The sequence below is a fragment of the Sinocyclocheilus anshuiensis genome, unplaced genomic scaffold (assembly GCF_001515605.1).
Source record: "Sinocyclocheilus anshuiensis isolate Anshui unplaced genomic scaffold, SAMN03320099.WGS_v1.1 scaffold522, whole genome shotgun sequence".
In the NCBI taxonomy this organism is placed as follows: domain Eukaryota; kingdom Metazoa; phylum Chordata; class Actinopteri; order Cypriniformes; family Cyprinidae; genus Sinocyclocheilus; species Sinocyclocheilus anshuiensis.
In genome coordinates, this window is record NW_015544185.1 from 2124220 (window position 1) to 2141293 (window position 17074).

General features: G+C 36.7%; 1 protein-coding gene across 1 annotated transcript in view; it reads left to right on the forward strand.

The window, feature by feature from the left end:
• The window catches only part of LOC107696410 (receptor-type tyrosine-protein phosphatase T-like), a gene marked incomplete at its 3' end in the record, with an annotated part of 130439 nt that extends 114737 nt beyond the window's left edge, over positions 1–15702 (forward strand). The window contains exon 7 of the mRNA XM_016496720.1: positions 15409–15702. Within this exon, the coding sequence (XP_016352206.1) occupies positions 15409–15702 (294 nt within the window). The remainder of the gene's footprint in view (positions 1–15408) is intronic.
• Positions 15703–17074: the final 1372 nt, after the last annotated feature.

A 17074-nucleotide genomic window follows, 5' to 3' on the forward strand; every position in this document is an offset into this window, starting at 1 on the left:
TTCTCCAACAATGAACTGATCCAATTACACACTTATTTTCACATAGCTATGAGAAGCATTAAACATGGACGCGCATGCAGTTGCCGTACTGTATTAAAGCTTTAACCAGGATAAAACCATATATTAAAAGCTAACATAAGCAGTAGCATTTACAAATAACAGCATATCTAAAAGTATGAGACAACAACAAACAAAAAACATAAGCCTACCATTAAAATCTGTGCTTGCACTGGTTCTGCACGATCCCTTTAATAATATCCTCTGCTTCTCAATCGGGCTCAAACTGATGAGCGATATTAACGACGCCATTGTTTACAATACAACCGGAGCACATGCCGCTGAGGTGAGGCGGTTTAGCCAATCACAACACACTGGGCTAGCCAACCAATCAGAGTCCATCGCCTATTTCTGAGGGCGGAGCTTCATAAAATAGGAAATGATCAGCCCGTTTCTCAGAGAAGGGACAGAGCGGTGTGGAATAAAGGTAAATTATGTGAAAATAATTTTTTCAAAAATTTTTCGCATTTTTTTTTACAACCGAAGCATTAACACGTTAGACTGCACCCCCATAAACACAATCAAGCCTAAAAAAAAAATCAGTGAACCACCCCTTTAAGAAACTTTTTTTTTTTTACTATTATCAATGTTGAAAACAGTTGTGCTGCTTAATATTTTTGTGGAAACTGTGACTTTTAAATCATTTATTTTATTAATAGAAAGTTCAAAAGAATAGCATTGTTTTGTTTTGTCTTTTATATTTGGCAAGTTACAATTTTCATCAGTTTAAAACTTGCTGAATAAAAATATAATTTTCTTTAGCAAAAATCTTACTGACCCCAAACTTTTGAACTGAGCAAATAGTTTTTTAAGCATAAATCTCACTAAAATGAAAGTATTTTCTCAATTTTTCCCAAAAAAATAGATTATTTTAAAGAATCTTTACACCACTCTTTTCAATGTGCATGTCGGTCAAGCTACAAGACTTTATTTTATAGGAATATAATTATTTTATACTTTATAGGAATATTGTAGATGAGTTGTATAACCGGTCAAACAACAGAAAAAAAAGAGAGAGGAATGGTGTGTAAATATGAGTAAGTATGCTCAGTTTTGGGCAGGTGCCTGAACTGTAAGTACTGGCCATTGCATTCTCAATCCTCCATAAATGTGTCAGCCACTGAATGTATGAGTGTGTTTGCAGGCGGGGGAGTAACACACACTGAGAGATTAAAACGGTGAGTTTTATAAATGGGGTGCTCACAGAGGGGTGCAGGGGTCATTAATAACCACCGGCTGATGGCATGGAGAGAGAGATAGAGAGAGAGAGAGACAGACAGAGAGGTGCTAGTAATTGTGATGTGAGGGTACCTTCCTGCTGGTCACCATTGAGAAAGTCCCATTATTTGTCATTTTCTTCTCGTCTCTTTTTTATTCTCGCTTGCTTTGGCTCTCGCAGGATTTGCTTTGTAAATATGTTTCCCTTATGCATGCATGTGTCTCCTTTTTTGATTGCTTTCTCAGCCACAGTAACATTTTATTGCTCACAGGTTGCTCTTTCATAGCTCAGGAGTTTTATTGAGTTCACAATTATTTTTGTTTTATTACAGTACTTGGAAGGCAGTAGAAATATTCCTCAAACAATCTGGTTAGTTTGTTCTAAACTTCTAACCTTAAGTGTGAAACTTCTGCAGCTAATTGAGCCTGAATCACTTGGCATTTGCACTACATTTTTAAACTTTAGGATAAATTTTTGTTCTGGTAAATGTTATGAATTTTGAAAATCTCCCATTGACATCATTCATATTGTTGAATGAACACATTCATACTGTAGATGAGCTGTAAAATGTAACTGGCAATCATTATGTCATTGTGATATTTCTATACCGAATTGTAATTGGTTTTCTTTCTAACACAGATTTGCATACTGAATTGTGATTAGCTTAACAATCTTGTATTATGATGAGGTTTTGCTTCATATAGATCCAAAACCTGAAACCTAAACTTGCCTAAAAAAACCTAAACACTGTTATTTTACCACCATGCAAGTATTTTTTTTTCCTTCAGGAAATACAAATGTAGTTTAATTATACACAGTTTAATTATATAGAGTTTAGACATTCAGACAAATAAATATAGACATAAATTAGATGATTAGATGAACAGTAAGAGTGTAGAGCTATAAAGTAAATGAGCAATATCACTCGAGTACGAGAGTGATACCGGCTCTATATCAGCATGGCTGTGATTAGGCCAGAGGCACGAGACCGCAGGCAATCACAGCCGCTGATATAGAGCCGGTATCGCTCGAGTACGAGAGTGATATTGCGTTTATACAACAGTTCGAGAGAACATGTGTGTAATTAAACAAGAAACAACGGAGTGCCTAATAAAACCCTCTTTTGTGCGGAACTACTTCCTTCCACCACGGATTCAAAGCTCAAGTTGACAGTTAAACATACGTCACTTTTAGAATTCATATCGATACAAAATTGCGAAAGGGCGTTCCTGTAGCGATACCAGTACAATATCTCACGGTTCTCAAGCAATCAGATTTGAGAACCAGAACGAACTGTTGTATAAATGGGAATAGCAGTTCAGATTATTTTGTGATTGAAGGATGTGACGAGAATTGTTTGGGTCCCACTTTATATTAGGTGACCTTAACTTCTATGTACTTACATTGAAATGAATAATTTGATACAGTGCATTATTGTGTACACTCATGTTTTTACATTGTACTTGTATTTTAAAAAATACCTGCATGTAATTACATCTGTAATTAATTTCTGTAATTACATTTATAATTACACTGTTTACTCATCCCTTACATCTTAACCCACCCTTAAACCTACCCATACCACCAAACCTGTCCCTACGTTACCCGTATCCCACCTTAACAGCAGCAAAAGTGTTTTGGGTTACACTTTATTTTAAGGTGTCCTTGTTACAGTGTAATTATACATTTAAGTACTGAGTAATATTAATTAACTACATGTACTTACTATAGGGTTAGGATTAGGGTTACTTGCATGTAATTATGCATAATTCATTGTTATTATAATAGGAAGTACATGCAATGTGTAACAAGGACACCTTAAAATTAAGTGTTACCGTTTTTTGCAAAACAATATGAACACAATAAGTACATTGTACTTATTTTTTGATGTAAGTACATATTAGTTAAGGGCACCTAATATAAAGTGCGACCAATGTTTGAGTTCATACTGAGATCTCTTTTGACTTTTGATCGCAGACTTTGGTATCTTGGCAAATATGAACGCAGTTTGAGACGTTGAGGTCTCTTATGAAATTCCACAAGAGAGACAAAGCAGATGATTACTGAGGGTTTTTTTCTCAGGAGGAAGTAGAGACTTCACAATTTGCTGGCTATTTAATCTTTTTTAATCTATGAGCAACAACTGAGATGTCTTTTGTGATTTATCTTTCCACTGGGCAGCAATTTCCTATCATTACTCTTCATTTCTGTCTCAGACACATTTGGACGTACAATAATTTTCATCTGCCTGCATTATCTTCTTTTTTCCCTCTTCCATTCCTGTTTTCTTTATCTCTACTTCAAGCCTATGTGGTGTCAGAGCTCAGATTTATTGTATGCTAATCTGTGTTAAGTAATATTCATTCTGACAGTCACTTCACTCTCTCATGTCTCACCCTGATGCAATTTTAAACCAAAATCCTCTGTGCCTTATTAGCCCATTTATACACATTTGCATCACAGTGTCAGAGGGTGAGAGATGTGGGAGAAAGAAAAGTTTTAGATTAATTCTGGGAGAAACCATTTGCACAGGTTATTAAAAAAATCTATGGGTTAAATTAGGATTTTGGAGGTGGGAAAACCCATTTATCTGGTTTGGATCTTGGTGGTTGACAAACCGCTTACCTCAGAATATATATATATATATATATATATATATATATATAAATTCTCTCGCGCTACTTAGAGCAGTAGTTTATCAAGCCAGTCACTGCTTTCCTGATTGTGTTGTAGTGTAATCAAGCTCCATAATAAAGTGTGATGGATAGATGAACACACTGAACAGTGTAATTTGCAATAAACAAATGTGTCAACTAACTTTTTTAAACTAATTGCCTAAATATTCTCTGGCCATGTTCTGACTTTCAGTTTCCATGGGAATATAGTACCACTTGTCATGTCTTGGTAGCTACGTTGCTAACTATTATTTATCTTTTGCAGTTTAGGGCATACATTTAGGTCTCAAAAGGTTTTTTTTTTTCAACAAGGATGCATTAAATTGATCACGTGACAGTAAAGATTTTTATTTGAAATAAATCCTGTTCTTTTGAGCTGGTTTCCACAAAAATATTAAGCAGCAAAAACGGTTTCTAATATTGATAATAATAAGAACCATTATTTATAATTGAGATGATTATTGATAACAATTGAGCACCAAAGAAACATATTAGAATGATTTCTGAATGATCATATGATACTGAAGACTGAAGTAATGGCTACTAAATATTTAGCTTTGCCATTACAAGAAAAAAAATCCTATTTTCATCATAGATTTAAAATGAATACAGTTACCATATGTTTTTAAAAATCTCTTGAAGCAACACTGAATTCAGTATTCTAATATAGATACGAACTCTTCTTGAATCTTCACTATCTCTCAGTGAATCCTGGGCCTGTGCACAGTAACCTCTCAGTGTGGCAGAGGCAGTGTGCTAGTCTAGTTAGCATGCAGGTCTTGGCATCCCCATGGTTCATGAAACCCCTCTCTGCCTCTGACAAGACAGGAGGCCCCCAGGGGCCCTCCATCCACACCACACTCTCCCCACAGACTCACATCAGCAGAATAATAGCAAGGTCTGTGCAAATTAGTGTGTCCAGTACGACCTTATTGATATGCTGCTGGTCAGCGTTGGACCTTTCATGTGAGAGTGAATGAAAGAGAATAATATAGTGTTGATATAGCTAATGGATTCATAGACAGAGGGATGGCCTCAGGTAGAGGTGCTAATGACAGGTGACGGCTGTAATCTGGGACTGAACTCCAGGGCGTAATCTGGATCGATTCTCTGTTTGGTATGATGTTCGTGTAGTTGATGTAGGGCATGTGGGGAATATTAACCTACTGTAAAAGAATGCAGTAGACTGCAGAATTTTTCTCAATTCAATTCTAAATTCTGTTTATTGTCCTTTGTTAGCATAACAAAAAAACTGTACTTTTATAAATAAGATGTATTTTTGAATCCCAGTGCAAAAGCAGTTGCCATTTTATTTTATTTTATTTATTATATTTATTGATATAATAAATAATACAATATTATAAACATGCCTGGATGATATACTTTTTCAAATGTTTATTTTTATTTTTTTTTTATTTTTAAAAATTCCCTTACATTTTGTACAAAAAATTAAGTGATAGTGATTTTTAAGCTCTTTTGGGCCGCATTTCAAATGTACTTTACAGATTATTTTTTTATTATTATAATTTTATTATATTTATTTTCATTTAACGTATGTTTTATTTCAAGTAACAAAAATCTTTTAAAATAATTTTAAGTTCTAGTTACCCATAACAACCATGTATCAAATTCTATTGGAATCAATTGTGAGCTGCTGCTTTGTGACGTGTACTGTGCAGATTTTCAGCCTATGTAGAGATCAGGTTTTTTAAAATTTTTATGAGATTCCATGTTAGTTGCCTTAAAGTCAGCTGCCTAAGCAGGCAGCTCCCTAGGTTTTGGAACAGGGCTTGTGTGTGGTTTCAGGATATTGGACAGAAAAACGGTGAGTTTGCAGCTTGTGCGTGTAGTGTTTCAACACGGACCTAAATGTCTGCCAACATCGCTGGTCTGTGTGTGTTTTTTGCGAGAGGTGTTTATGTGTGTGATGGTGATGCAGAAAGCACTGTGTTATCTACACACAGACAGAGAGAAGTATTAGTGAAGGATTTTGGAAGTCTGTGTGTGTGTCCGTAGACTGCCTGCGAGTGGCCTTCACTACAGAGATGGATTAGAGCGCAGTAATACTACAGCCCAGATAAGCAGAAGCCGAGGAGTTAGCACTTCAAACACTCGCAGCCACTTTATTTGTCTGTGTGAATAGTTATTTATTTAGTTTGTATTCCGTAGCCTCTTGATGCACTGCTCTCTAAGTTCCAGGCACTTCAAAGTATATGCCGCATATATGCATTGACATACATAGCTTTTCCACAGAATCTCCATCTCATAGGAATACAGTAGTTCTGTTTCCAAAACATATGTGAGCTGCCTACCTAGCAACATTATAAGGCATCGCAGGTGAGCTACAGACACAAAGGCTGCAGAGAGAGTATAAAGGAGATGATACAGACCACTTGTAGAAAATTAAGTGGGAAAAGTCATAAGACTCAATATGGCGACTGTAGGAATGTAAGTTATGCCTTTCAGTTAAAGGAACCCTTGTTTTTACTTCGACTAAAAAAAAATTCTGCCTGTTTCAACTTAAAAAAATTTTTTTTTTATAAGTATAATCAACTTGGTTATATAAGTCATTTAAACTTAAATTGCAAAAAAAATGCAACCCATACATTGTGGCAAACTCAGTGAAGAAATTAATTCTAGATTGTATTCAAGTCTGTAAAATGTTGATTTTAAGCATACTTGCAAAAAGGATACTTTATTCCCGATATGTAATGCATTTTGTGAGTTGGATATATAGTACATTCCACTTTATATACAGTTCACTCACATGACACAATATATATTATATACTGTAGCAAATCTCATCTGTGTGATTGTTTAAATCTTTGCAATGTAAATGTAAACTGTATTAATGCACAGCTCAATATATAAATTTGGATATATATTATATTATAACTAGGGATGCACCGATACCGATACTGGTATCGGTATCGGGCCTGATACTGAGCTCCTGTACTCGTACTTGTATGTCAAAAAGATGTAAGTAAAACAATGCACAAGTTACTTAATGGTAGGGAGGGAGAGAGAGAGAGAGCACGCAGGCTACCATAGAGAGAAAAAAAATGAACACTGAAAGTAACAAAAACTTAATTTTGTTAAGTTTTTAACATAATTAAGTGTGAAAATAACAGAAGGATATACAGTCAAACCAAGTATCAGCAAGTACCAAAAATAAAAGTATAGGTATCGGGCGAGTACTGTCAAAAGTGGTATCGGTGCATCCCTAATTATAACTTTATCAGCATACATAGAGTACACTCATGTGAACTTCTCTCTCTCTCTCTCTCTCTATATATATATATATATATATATGTGTGTGTGTGTGAATAAATTCTTATACTAAATAGCAAAACTAAACTTTTTTTATTTTATTGCGAAGTGTAACTATATTATCTCTAAAGTTGGATATATGAGTGTCAAAATTTATTCGCATACATACAGTACACTCACATAGGGTGATACATGTTATATAGCAAATCTCAACTGCTTGATTGCTTGTATCGTCACAAAATATATTATTGCCCAGTTCTAATCTGCAAAATGCAACTATAAGACGTGAATATATAATAAATATTAACATCATAATTTTCTGTAAAGCTGCTTTGAAATAATGTGTATTCTGAAAATATATAAATACATTTGTTTGACATTATCTTAGCATCATGCTAATCAAGGTCTTGGCAGCAATTGTGAGTAAAGTTTTATTGTGTGCTTCACATAAGCAGCACTGTTTGTGCAGCAACTGAACCTTTGTAGTTTGTTCCAAATTGGTCACTTAGGCCCGAAACATACACTATGCAAATGCATGAACACAAAGGCTTATAGCTATCAAACACACAAGTTTGTGTTGTATTATATAGTGAACATTAATGTAAACTGCCATCTCCTACAGACAGATTTCTATTACTGGTCTGCATTTCTGACCTTATGAGGCTCCAGTTAGGATGTGGCCTATGTAGGCAGTATACAGTAAGGCAGCTCAATAGATTTTGGAATAGAGATTTGTGTGTGTGTGTTTTACATCTCCCTGAGTCCAGAGTTGTTTTTGGAGCAGAATTTAGAATTGTATGCACAGGTGTCCTCAGCATGCCGTCTTTGAACAGCGCCGGGTTTGTGAATTCAGTCTAGCGAGAGACGCCTCCCCCCTTATTTTCACTGTCTCCCTCTCTTGTTGTCCGTTTTCCGTGCATTGCTTTTATTTGTCCAGACCTGAATGTGCTTCTTCTGAAAGAGGGTTTGTAGAACCTTCACTCCTCTCATGCTGTTCTTACTGCGCTTGTATGTTTACAGCGTTCCTCCTCTGCATTTCTCTTGTTCCCTGCTCTTCCACAGTGCTCAATACAATGTTTTGATTAAAGCATTCTGTGAGGGCATCCAATGGAAACATTTCTAACACCGATGCACAACTATAAAAAATAGAAGGGGAATTCGTTTTTAGGAGAGAAGAAAAAGCGGGAATTGTAGTTCCTCGCCCTGGCAAAGAGAATCAAACCTCCAAAGAGATACTGCATCAAGGGACAAGGGTCAGGTCAAAGGCACAGACTGCATCTCTCCTGGCATCTCTCATCTGGTTCCCTTGAGCCATTCTTCCGAGGTTTGATCCAAACAATAAAGTGAAAGTCATGCCATGAGGGTGCCAGTGTGGAGGATGTAGGAGATTTGTGGGTGCTGCTGTAGTCTGATGAATAGGTGTGCAGAGAGCTTGCTAGTCCTATGGAGAGCTTTGCAATTTTTCGAAAGTGCTTGAGTGATTTTTGGCATAATGTGATGCAATTCTTAAATGGAATGAAATAATGGAATGAAGTTTTTTGATGCTATTAATGTTTTTCTGGTTGTGTAACATTTTAGACATTGTTCATCTGAAAAATGCAAAATTCATCTGATTTGGAAGAGCTTGAAGTGAAGAAGCCAAGTTGAGGTTTAACGTTTATAGAGCTGGAATATATATAATGTTAAGCAGCCCAGTTTTATGTAACACCTAAGACTGGAGTAATGGCTGCTGTAAATTTAGCTTTGCATCACAGGAATAAATGACATTTTCTAATATATTTAAATGGAAAACAATCATATAGAATTGCAATAATATTTCACAATATTACTGTTTGTACTGTATTTTTGATAATATAAATGCAGCCTTGGTAAGAGAAACCCCAAATTTTGAACAGTGTATGTAAAGAATACAGTATGTATTATTTCACAGCCCAAATAATAAAGAATATATCTTAAATACTGATATACCGTCCTGCTCTTGTGTGTACGCAAGCACAAATGTGTATGCATCAGTTTATGTATCAGTTGAATTGTGGCTATTAAAAAACACTCTGGTTCTAGATTAAATCAAACTTTCTCATATATTCTCTCTATATCCCTTTCTCAATTTCTGTTGAATTGGTTGTTCCAACAGGCGAGAAACCAGATTGCAATTATTGTTGTTTCACAGCTACAAATTCCCATGTGACGGTAGAGCTCATCTCTCTCTCCTCCAGCTCTGCTATCAGACAAACCCGGTGGGCTTTGATCAGATAGCGGGGTGGGATTTCTGGAGATTTCTCACAAATCCAGCTGTTTTAAAACCTCCCTGCAGACACCAGGTGATAAAGGATAAAATTATAGGGGCGCTTGGCCACATGGACACACATACACCTGCACAGGGACTCCAATCACCACATTGACGCCAATATTCCTGAACGTATGGCAAAGTATCAGTGGAAATGGGAATGAACTTTGTGTATCAAGGGAATTTTGATAAGAAAAGATGAGAGAGTATTTAGGATTGTGCTCTCTCACACATGCTCTTCTACACCTGAAATAGTAAATAGTGTGTGCAGGAAGTCTCTTATGTCTGTAGGAAATGGGCTTTTCCTGGAGTGAAAGGGACCCCTGGTGAACGGGTAATGCTCCTTTTGTTATCTGTATCCATACTGTGTGGCACTGTGTGGTTGTGTCTAGCCTGTCTGAGCCTAGCATATTTCCTTATTCATTCTCATTTCATCTTTTTGAGAGAATATACTGACATAAGAACTGGAGAACTTAAGTAGCTGAGATGAGCTGAAGCCTTTGTGTCATTCTTATATTTGTTTTTGTTCTGCCAGTATATTTATATACAAGCGCTCTCTCACCTATCTTCTTGCACTTTCAGTTATTAGTTGCTCTTTGTCATGATACCACAGTTTCTTATTTATTTGTCAAGACTGTTGCATCATCCTAAGCAATAATTGACCTGAATGGGACTACAAAGTAATTAATAGACATCAAATGTTTTAACTTTCCTATAATGAACATATGTTGATCTCTGTAGTGACGTAGCACCAGTGGTGGCGGTAACGAATTACAACTACTCATGTTACTGTAATTAAGTAGTTTTTTCGGGTACTTGTACTTTTTTGAGTATATTTTTAAAGCTGTACTTTTACTTGTACTTAAGTACAAATTAAGCAAAATAATCTACTTCGTTACTTTTAAATCATAGTTCGTTACTGAGTACGCCCACAATTTGAATTGATATTCAAACCTTTGACGGCACTTCAGTAGCCAATAAAGATATCCGATCGTGAAGGGACCAATAAAAGCCCTGATCTGGACCGGGAAAAGCCGCTGCTGCAGCAGGTTCTGAAGAGCTGATCAGACAGTGATGGAGCTCAGCGTAACTTATGGACTCAAAGTTTGGAGAAACAAACTACATGGTAGTGTTATCATAAATATCTATATTTTGATACCGATACTGAAATATCTGACATGGTTCCATTAATCATTTTCCACAGTATCTGCACCGGCACACAACAAATAACACATGCAGGGCAGAATTAGGCAAATATCCTCTAATCAAGCTGCATCTCGCTCTCCTCTCCGATGGTGAGTTTGACATGCATCCGCCTCCTGTCGATTACAGAGTCTGAATGTCCGCGCGGGCTTGCAGGTATTCCGCATAATTGTAATCATTCCTGCGCAAATATGCCTAGCGCTTTATTGTAACATGAGAACAGTCATGTAATCGCAGGAAAACTGGATGCAAGCTCTCAAATATGCCTAACTTATACAAATTAACTGCCTGTCCTCTCACTCCGATATTGCTTGTGCGCACTCAGACTGTGTGCAATCGCAATCTCCCGTGCTAGAAATTATTGCTCTTTGCTCCTGGATTAAACTTTGCCAAAAGTTATCAACCATTCAGAATAGATCCACGCCTGACCGATGAAAACGCTACTGGAAATGTTATTGGCTGTAAGTGAAATGCATCAGAAAGTCTTTCAACTATCAAAAATTTAACTTTAATTTCTTTACAATGTAAGTATGCTAGACATGTTTTGGAATGGGATATTTGTATGATTTGTACATATAAATATCCTAGTCTGTCTAACTGCATCACTACATTGTACAGTCATTACAGGTCAAAGCCATCTGATTTATCTAAATAAACCACATATATGGCTGTTAAATCACTGCCTATAAAAATTCAGTGTGGTCATATTTTGAATACCTCAACTGAATTGAGGTAATTTGTTTTATGATTTTTATTTTATTACTGACTGTGCACTTGTCTTTTTATGTAAATTCAATTCAGTTTGAAATTTTAAATTTTAAATCATGCTTCCTTGTGCTGTAAGCTTTTGCAACAAAGTTAGCCTATTTTAAAGACACAAATACACAGAATGAGCAAATGTTTAAGATTGAGATTTTTGTAATGGTAATTGATCGATATTTATATGTATGTAAATAAAAGCCTATATTAAAATCTGTTAATCATATAAAGTATATGGCAGTATACAGTATAGTTTTGCCAATGGTATTGAAAATTATTAAATTCGTCAAGAAATCAAAAATGATCCTACTTCCTTTTTTTTAGTGCACATTACTAGTCTTGTGGTGAAAACTTAAACCGTGCAAGTCAATACACCGGGGGAAAAAATTGTCTGCCGTCGTAATCTTTAATCAAAAACTGAAAATTGGCTTCCGCTCTGGAATGGCGTTCTGGCTCTGATGACGTCAGTTTGACGGCTTTGGGAGAATACTCTTGTTAAGTCATGACATAAGGACTGCTGTTTCCGGGTCCAAGCCTCTACTCATTTCACTTGAGAATACTATCTCAACAGCCATTTATGAGCACTATTTAATTAATATTACATATTTAAGCTAAGCATTTAAAAGTTTGCTGTGCACACTACAGTCTCTGTCCTCACAGTGTCTCAGACACTAATATTTTAGCTGAATCACTGGCAGGCCATCTGGGATTTCAGTATGGTGATAAAGGTTAGGGTTATAATTTTTCAGTATTACATGACATCGTGGGTGTATATTAGCACAGTTTGTTGTTTTTTGGGGGGGGTTTGACAAAGCGTTAGGACCCAGAAGCAGTGAAGCGTGATGTCAGATGTAACAAGCAGATATTCTTAACCACTATCCAACCGTGAATCTGCTATGAGCAGGAGGTGGAGAGGAGGTGCACCACAATAAAACCCCGCCCTTTATTCAATATTCCGTTTCACTTGGAAGTACATCACAACACTGAAGTCAGTTGCAACTTCCGATTCACGGGTACACTATTGATATTTTTCAAGGTATTGAAGTTAGAAATTCCTGTATCATGACCACTAATTCACATACTTTGTCAATAAGATGAAAGTGGGTTTTGTTCAAAATAGCTATTATCCACATAGATCTTTGATATGAATGAATATTTTTTGGTAATTCATTAAATATCGCCGGCTAAAAAGTAACTAGTAACTAGTACTCTGAGTAGTTTTTGAGAAGAGTACTTTGTACTTTTACTTAAGTACTGTTTTGGCACCAGTACTTTTACTTGTAATTGAGTAGTATTTCAGCAATGTAACAGTACTTGTACTTAAGTACAAATTTTCAGTACTCTTTCCACCACTGCGTAGCACTAATCAACAACCACATTGTTAAGGCTGGAAGCACAAAATAGTTTGTAAATCATCCGGAGTACAATATCACTCAGCCAATCAACAAGCAGCAATCACCAAGATTCATCAGCAGTCATCAGAAGCTTCCAAACCTCATTTCAATCCAGCTGCAATAATAAACGCCCAATCCAAAAACACTCTGCTAATCGCCGAGTTTATCAACTGCAGGACCATAAATGCCCACGCCAGGACAATGTGCTGACATAAAGACTGCTGAAAATGCATTAAACGATGGAAGTGTATTAATGGTTTGAACAAAGGCACTACTTCAAAATTGCAATTTGGATGTGACAGCTACCTTGATGAACAACACGCTGGAGTCCATTCATATGATAAATAAGACATTATCCATAAGCAATATCTCATTTCACACTAAAGTGTTGAAGATTTGTTTTGCAGTCATTATTACTGGGGTTTACTATGGCAAATTATTGGTCATGTTTATGGTTAGGGATTTAAACGCCTATGCTTAAGTATTACACATATATTAGTTTTCTAAGCCGAAAAAAGGTGAAAAATATCCAATAGACTTTAAATGAGTGACTCATTTAAAAAACAGAATATTGTAGAGACTATAGGTGGACAGTTTCTGCAGAAAATGTAAAAAAAAAAAAAAAATGTTTTTCTTCTTTAAACCCTCCTATATTTCATCTTTTTTCTCTGGTAATCGATGTTTACTTTTTATTATTCCTCCTTCCTTTCTGTTATTGTTTTTATTTTCTCCCACCTTTTCACTTTCAATTGAAATTTTAATTTCAAGCACTAAACGCTCTTAAGCTTCGGAGGTTGACGGGTTACGTCTAAACTCTCTTCTCCAAGCTAGAGCATATCCTTTCCGGGCAGCTGAGGGAGTCAGTGGTTATCAGCTGTGGGTAAATGGGCTTTGGTAATCTGGCTCAGTTGATTACATGGCACAGTAGAGACAGCAGCCTCTCATTAGAGTGGGCCTGGGTGGCTCTTCCATGCTCGGATGAACCCTTCATGCACCGCTACTCACCTCTAGCCCTGGATTAGTGTCTGCCCCATCTCCTGCTGAGAAAGAGTGCCAAAAAGACGATTAGAAGATGGAAGGCAGGAACTGAGAAAGAAAGAAAGCAAATAAAATAAAATAAAGAAAATGAATCAGAATGAATTTTTACATTAGGAAGTTAAAAATATTACTTGGGAAACAAAAATGTTTGAATCGAATTCTTATATTTTATAAAGAAAATGTTTTGATGGCTGGGCCAGATTGTTTCTAAGGTCTTCTGATTGGTTGCTAGGGCATCACTATGTGGTTGCTTGCGTTCTCTTTATTATTTACTTGAAATAAAGAATCCTGTAGAAGGAAGGGAGGGAGGAAGTATGGAAGTAAGGTAGGGAGTACGGAAGAAAAAGGATCAAGGTAAAAAGGAAGGAAAGAAGAAAGGAAGAAAACAGGAGAAAAGAAAGAAATGAAGAAAAACAGGGAAAAGGAAGGGGAATGGAAGAAAAAGGGAGAGAGGAAGTTGGAAGCAGAAGGAAGGTAGTAAACAATGAAAGAAGGAAGAAGGCAAGAAAAGAAGAAAAAAGAAATATTGTTTACCTTTCACATGTTTGAAGGTAAATCTGAGGTGCTCAATGGCAGTGAGACAAAGAAGGAAGAGACAGGCAGAGACAGGAAGTTAATGCAGTGCAAGCCGTAAGCTGTCTCCAGTGGATTTAATGTGAGTATGTAGAAGCAATAGAGAGAGAGTGATAGGAAGAGAGCTTAGCTAAGTGTTAAGGGAAAAAGCTATAGCCCACCTTCTCAACTGGGATTCCAGGAAACGTTTCATTCCATTTACTCTAACAATTCTGCCGGTCAAGCAAGTCTGTCTGATATCCCTTAATGAGCTCCAAAGCTTCAGCCACATGCATCACTGTAATTGCAGCCTTCATTTTTCTCTCACCATTTTGCACTACAAAAGCAAATGTGAAATGATGTCTGAATGCAGTGTAATACTGAAGCGAGATTATTTTCTACGGCCCTTAATTGCTCTTTCAACAACTTTTTAAATTTGCTGAAAAGTTATTGCCAGAGTTGGCTCATGTATTTCAGTGCAGCCACTTTATTTCTTTCTATTGCTTCTTCCACCTCTAATCCACCAAATATGGATTTATTTATATATTGAAGATGCTTGGTATTGATCTTAATAGTTGTATGGTGAATGCATTAGTTTGTACACATGCTATTGATGAAGAATAAACAAAAATATGCAGATAAAACATTGATTCTAATGCACATCTCTTGCGCTTCATTTTGTTGCACTAGTGTTAAAAAGCTTTTTGTTGTGAAGTGCAAAAGAAAGAAATATGAAAACCTTTTTGATTCTGACACTCAACACGCTTCATAATAATTATGACTTCTGAGTTTCTAAGTAGAAACTTCCCAGGAGGAATTTGAAGGCAACATGATGATAAAATGTCAACTAGTTTAGCCTTTTCTTTGATGCCAATGTGGACGGGCTTGGTTGTGAGGTGATAAATAAAGATTGTAGATAATAAACAATCCCCTTCTTTCTTTCTTCTTCTTCAGCGCCACCCACACCCATCGCTCCACCTGAACTTCTTGCAGTTGGTGCCACCTACTTGTGGATCAAACCAAACGCCAATTCCATCATCGGTGACGGCCCCATCATCCTGAAAGAGGTGGAGTACCGCACCACCACTGGAAACTGGGCCGAGACGCATGTTGTGGATGCGCCAACGTACAAGCTCTGGCATTTGGATCCAGATGTGGAGTATGAGATTAAGGTTCTTCTGACCCGACCTGGGGAAGGTGGCACTGGACCACCGGGACCACCCCTCATCACTCGGACCAAATGTGCTGGTAAGTGTCAGTATGTATGATTAGAAGGTACTTTAAGGAGATTAAAAACAATGGAATAGACCAATATTTGAACAGTTCAACAGAAGAGCAACAACTAGAATGTGGTACACTACTATGTTTCTCTCATTCTTCTGAGGGAATGCAATTACTACAATAAAGTGTCCACTCTATTTATTTGTTCTATTGGCTTTTACACCTAAAGCATCTAAGAATGTTAGGTTTTTTTGCTGTAAAAGTAAGAGTAGTGTGTTATTGGTGGATATACGCTCTGGTGTGGCCTTTATTTGTAGAAATGAGCTTTGTAGACTTTTAGGTAAACGCTTGGAAGTGGTCTTCATACCTTTCTCTAATAAAAAAAGAGTATTTTATGGACCAATAAGCAGTTATATTTTTTTACTTTTATTTATAGGACGGTATAGTGTAGACAGGAAAGTACGGGGGAGAGGCAGTACTGGAACCCAGTTTGGACTGAGGGTGATGCCATTTCAATGGAGCCCTATGACTTTTGTTTAAATGTTTATTATAATAATTATTTAAACTTTACTTGAAAGTATATTGGATTCCCTGAGGCTTGTGTAATATTTGCGTGTGATGTTTTTAAGACAGATTTGTTGAGTTGCATGACACACACACACACACACACACACAAAAACAATTCATTAAAAGAAATGATACATGCAGGTACTATTTTGCAGTTAATGTTTATTTTAAATGCTTACATATATATATATATATTTATAATTGTAATTTATTTAGAAATAATATATGTATTTAGCAAGAATGCATTAAATTGATCAAAAGTGTCAGTAATAACATTTATAATGTTACAAAAAGTAATTTTATAGAGTCCTTGAACTTTCTATTCATCAAAGAACCCTGAAAAAACTGATCAGTTTCCTCAAATATAGTAAGCAGCACAACTGTTTTCAACATGGATAGTAATAAGAATTGTTTCTTGAGCATAAGAATGCTTTTTGAAGCATCATGTGACACTGAGACTGGAGTAATGCTGCTGAAAATTCAGCTTTGACGACAAGAATAAGTGGATAGAGTGGATAGTAGGGCTGTGTATCACCAGCAAAGATACGATACGTATCACGATACAGGACCACCAGAGCCAGACGGTAGACCACCACGGCGGGGCAGAGAACCACCACGGTGGAGCAGAGGGCCACCACGGCAGAGCAGAGGGGCACCACGGCGGAGCAGAGGACCACCAGAGCCAGACAGACCACCACGGCGGAGCAGAAGGAACAGGAGACCCCCCGGTGAACCACACCGATCAGGAGACCATGGCGGAGACTGTAACAACGAGAGAGCAGAGACAGACAACACAGACAGAACATTGGGGTTGATAGACAAGGCTGAGCGT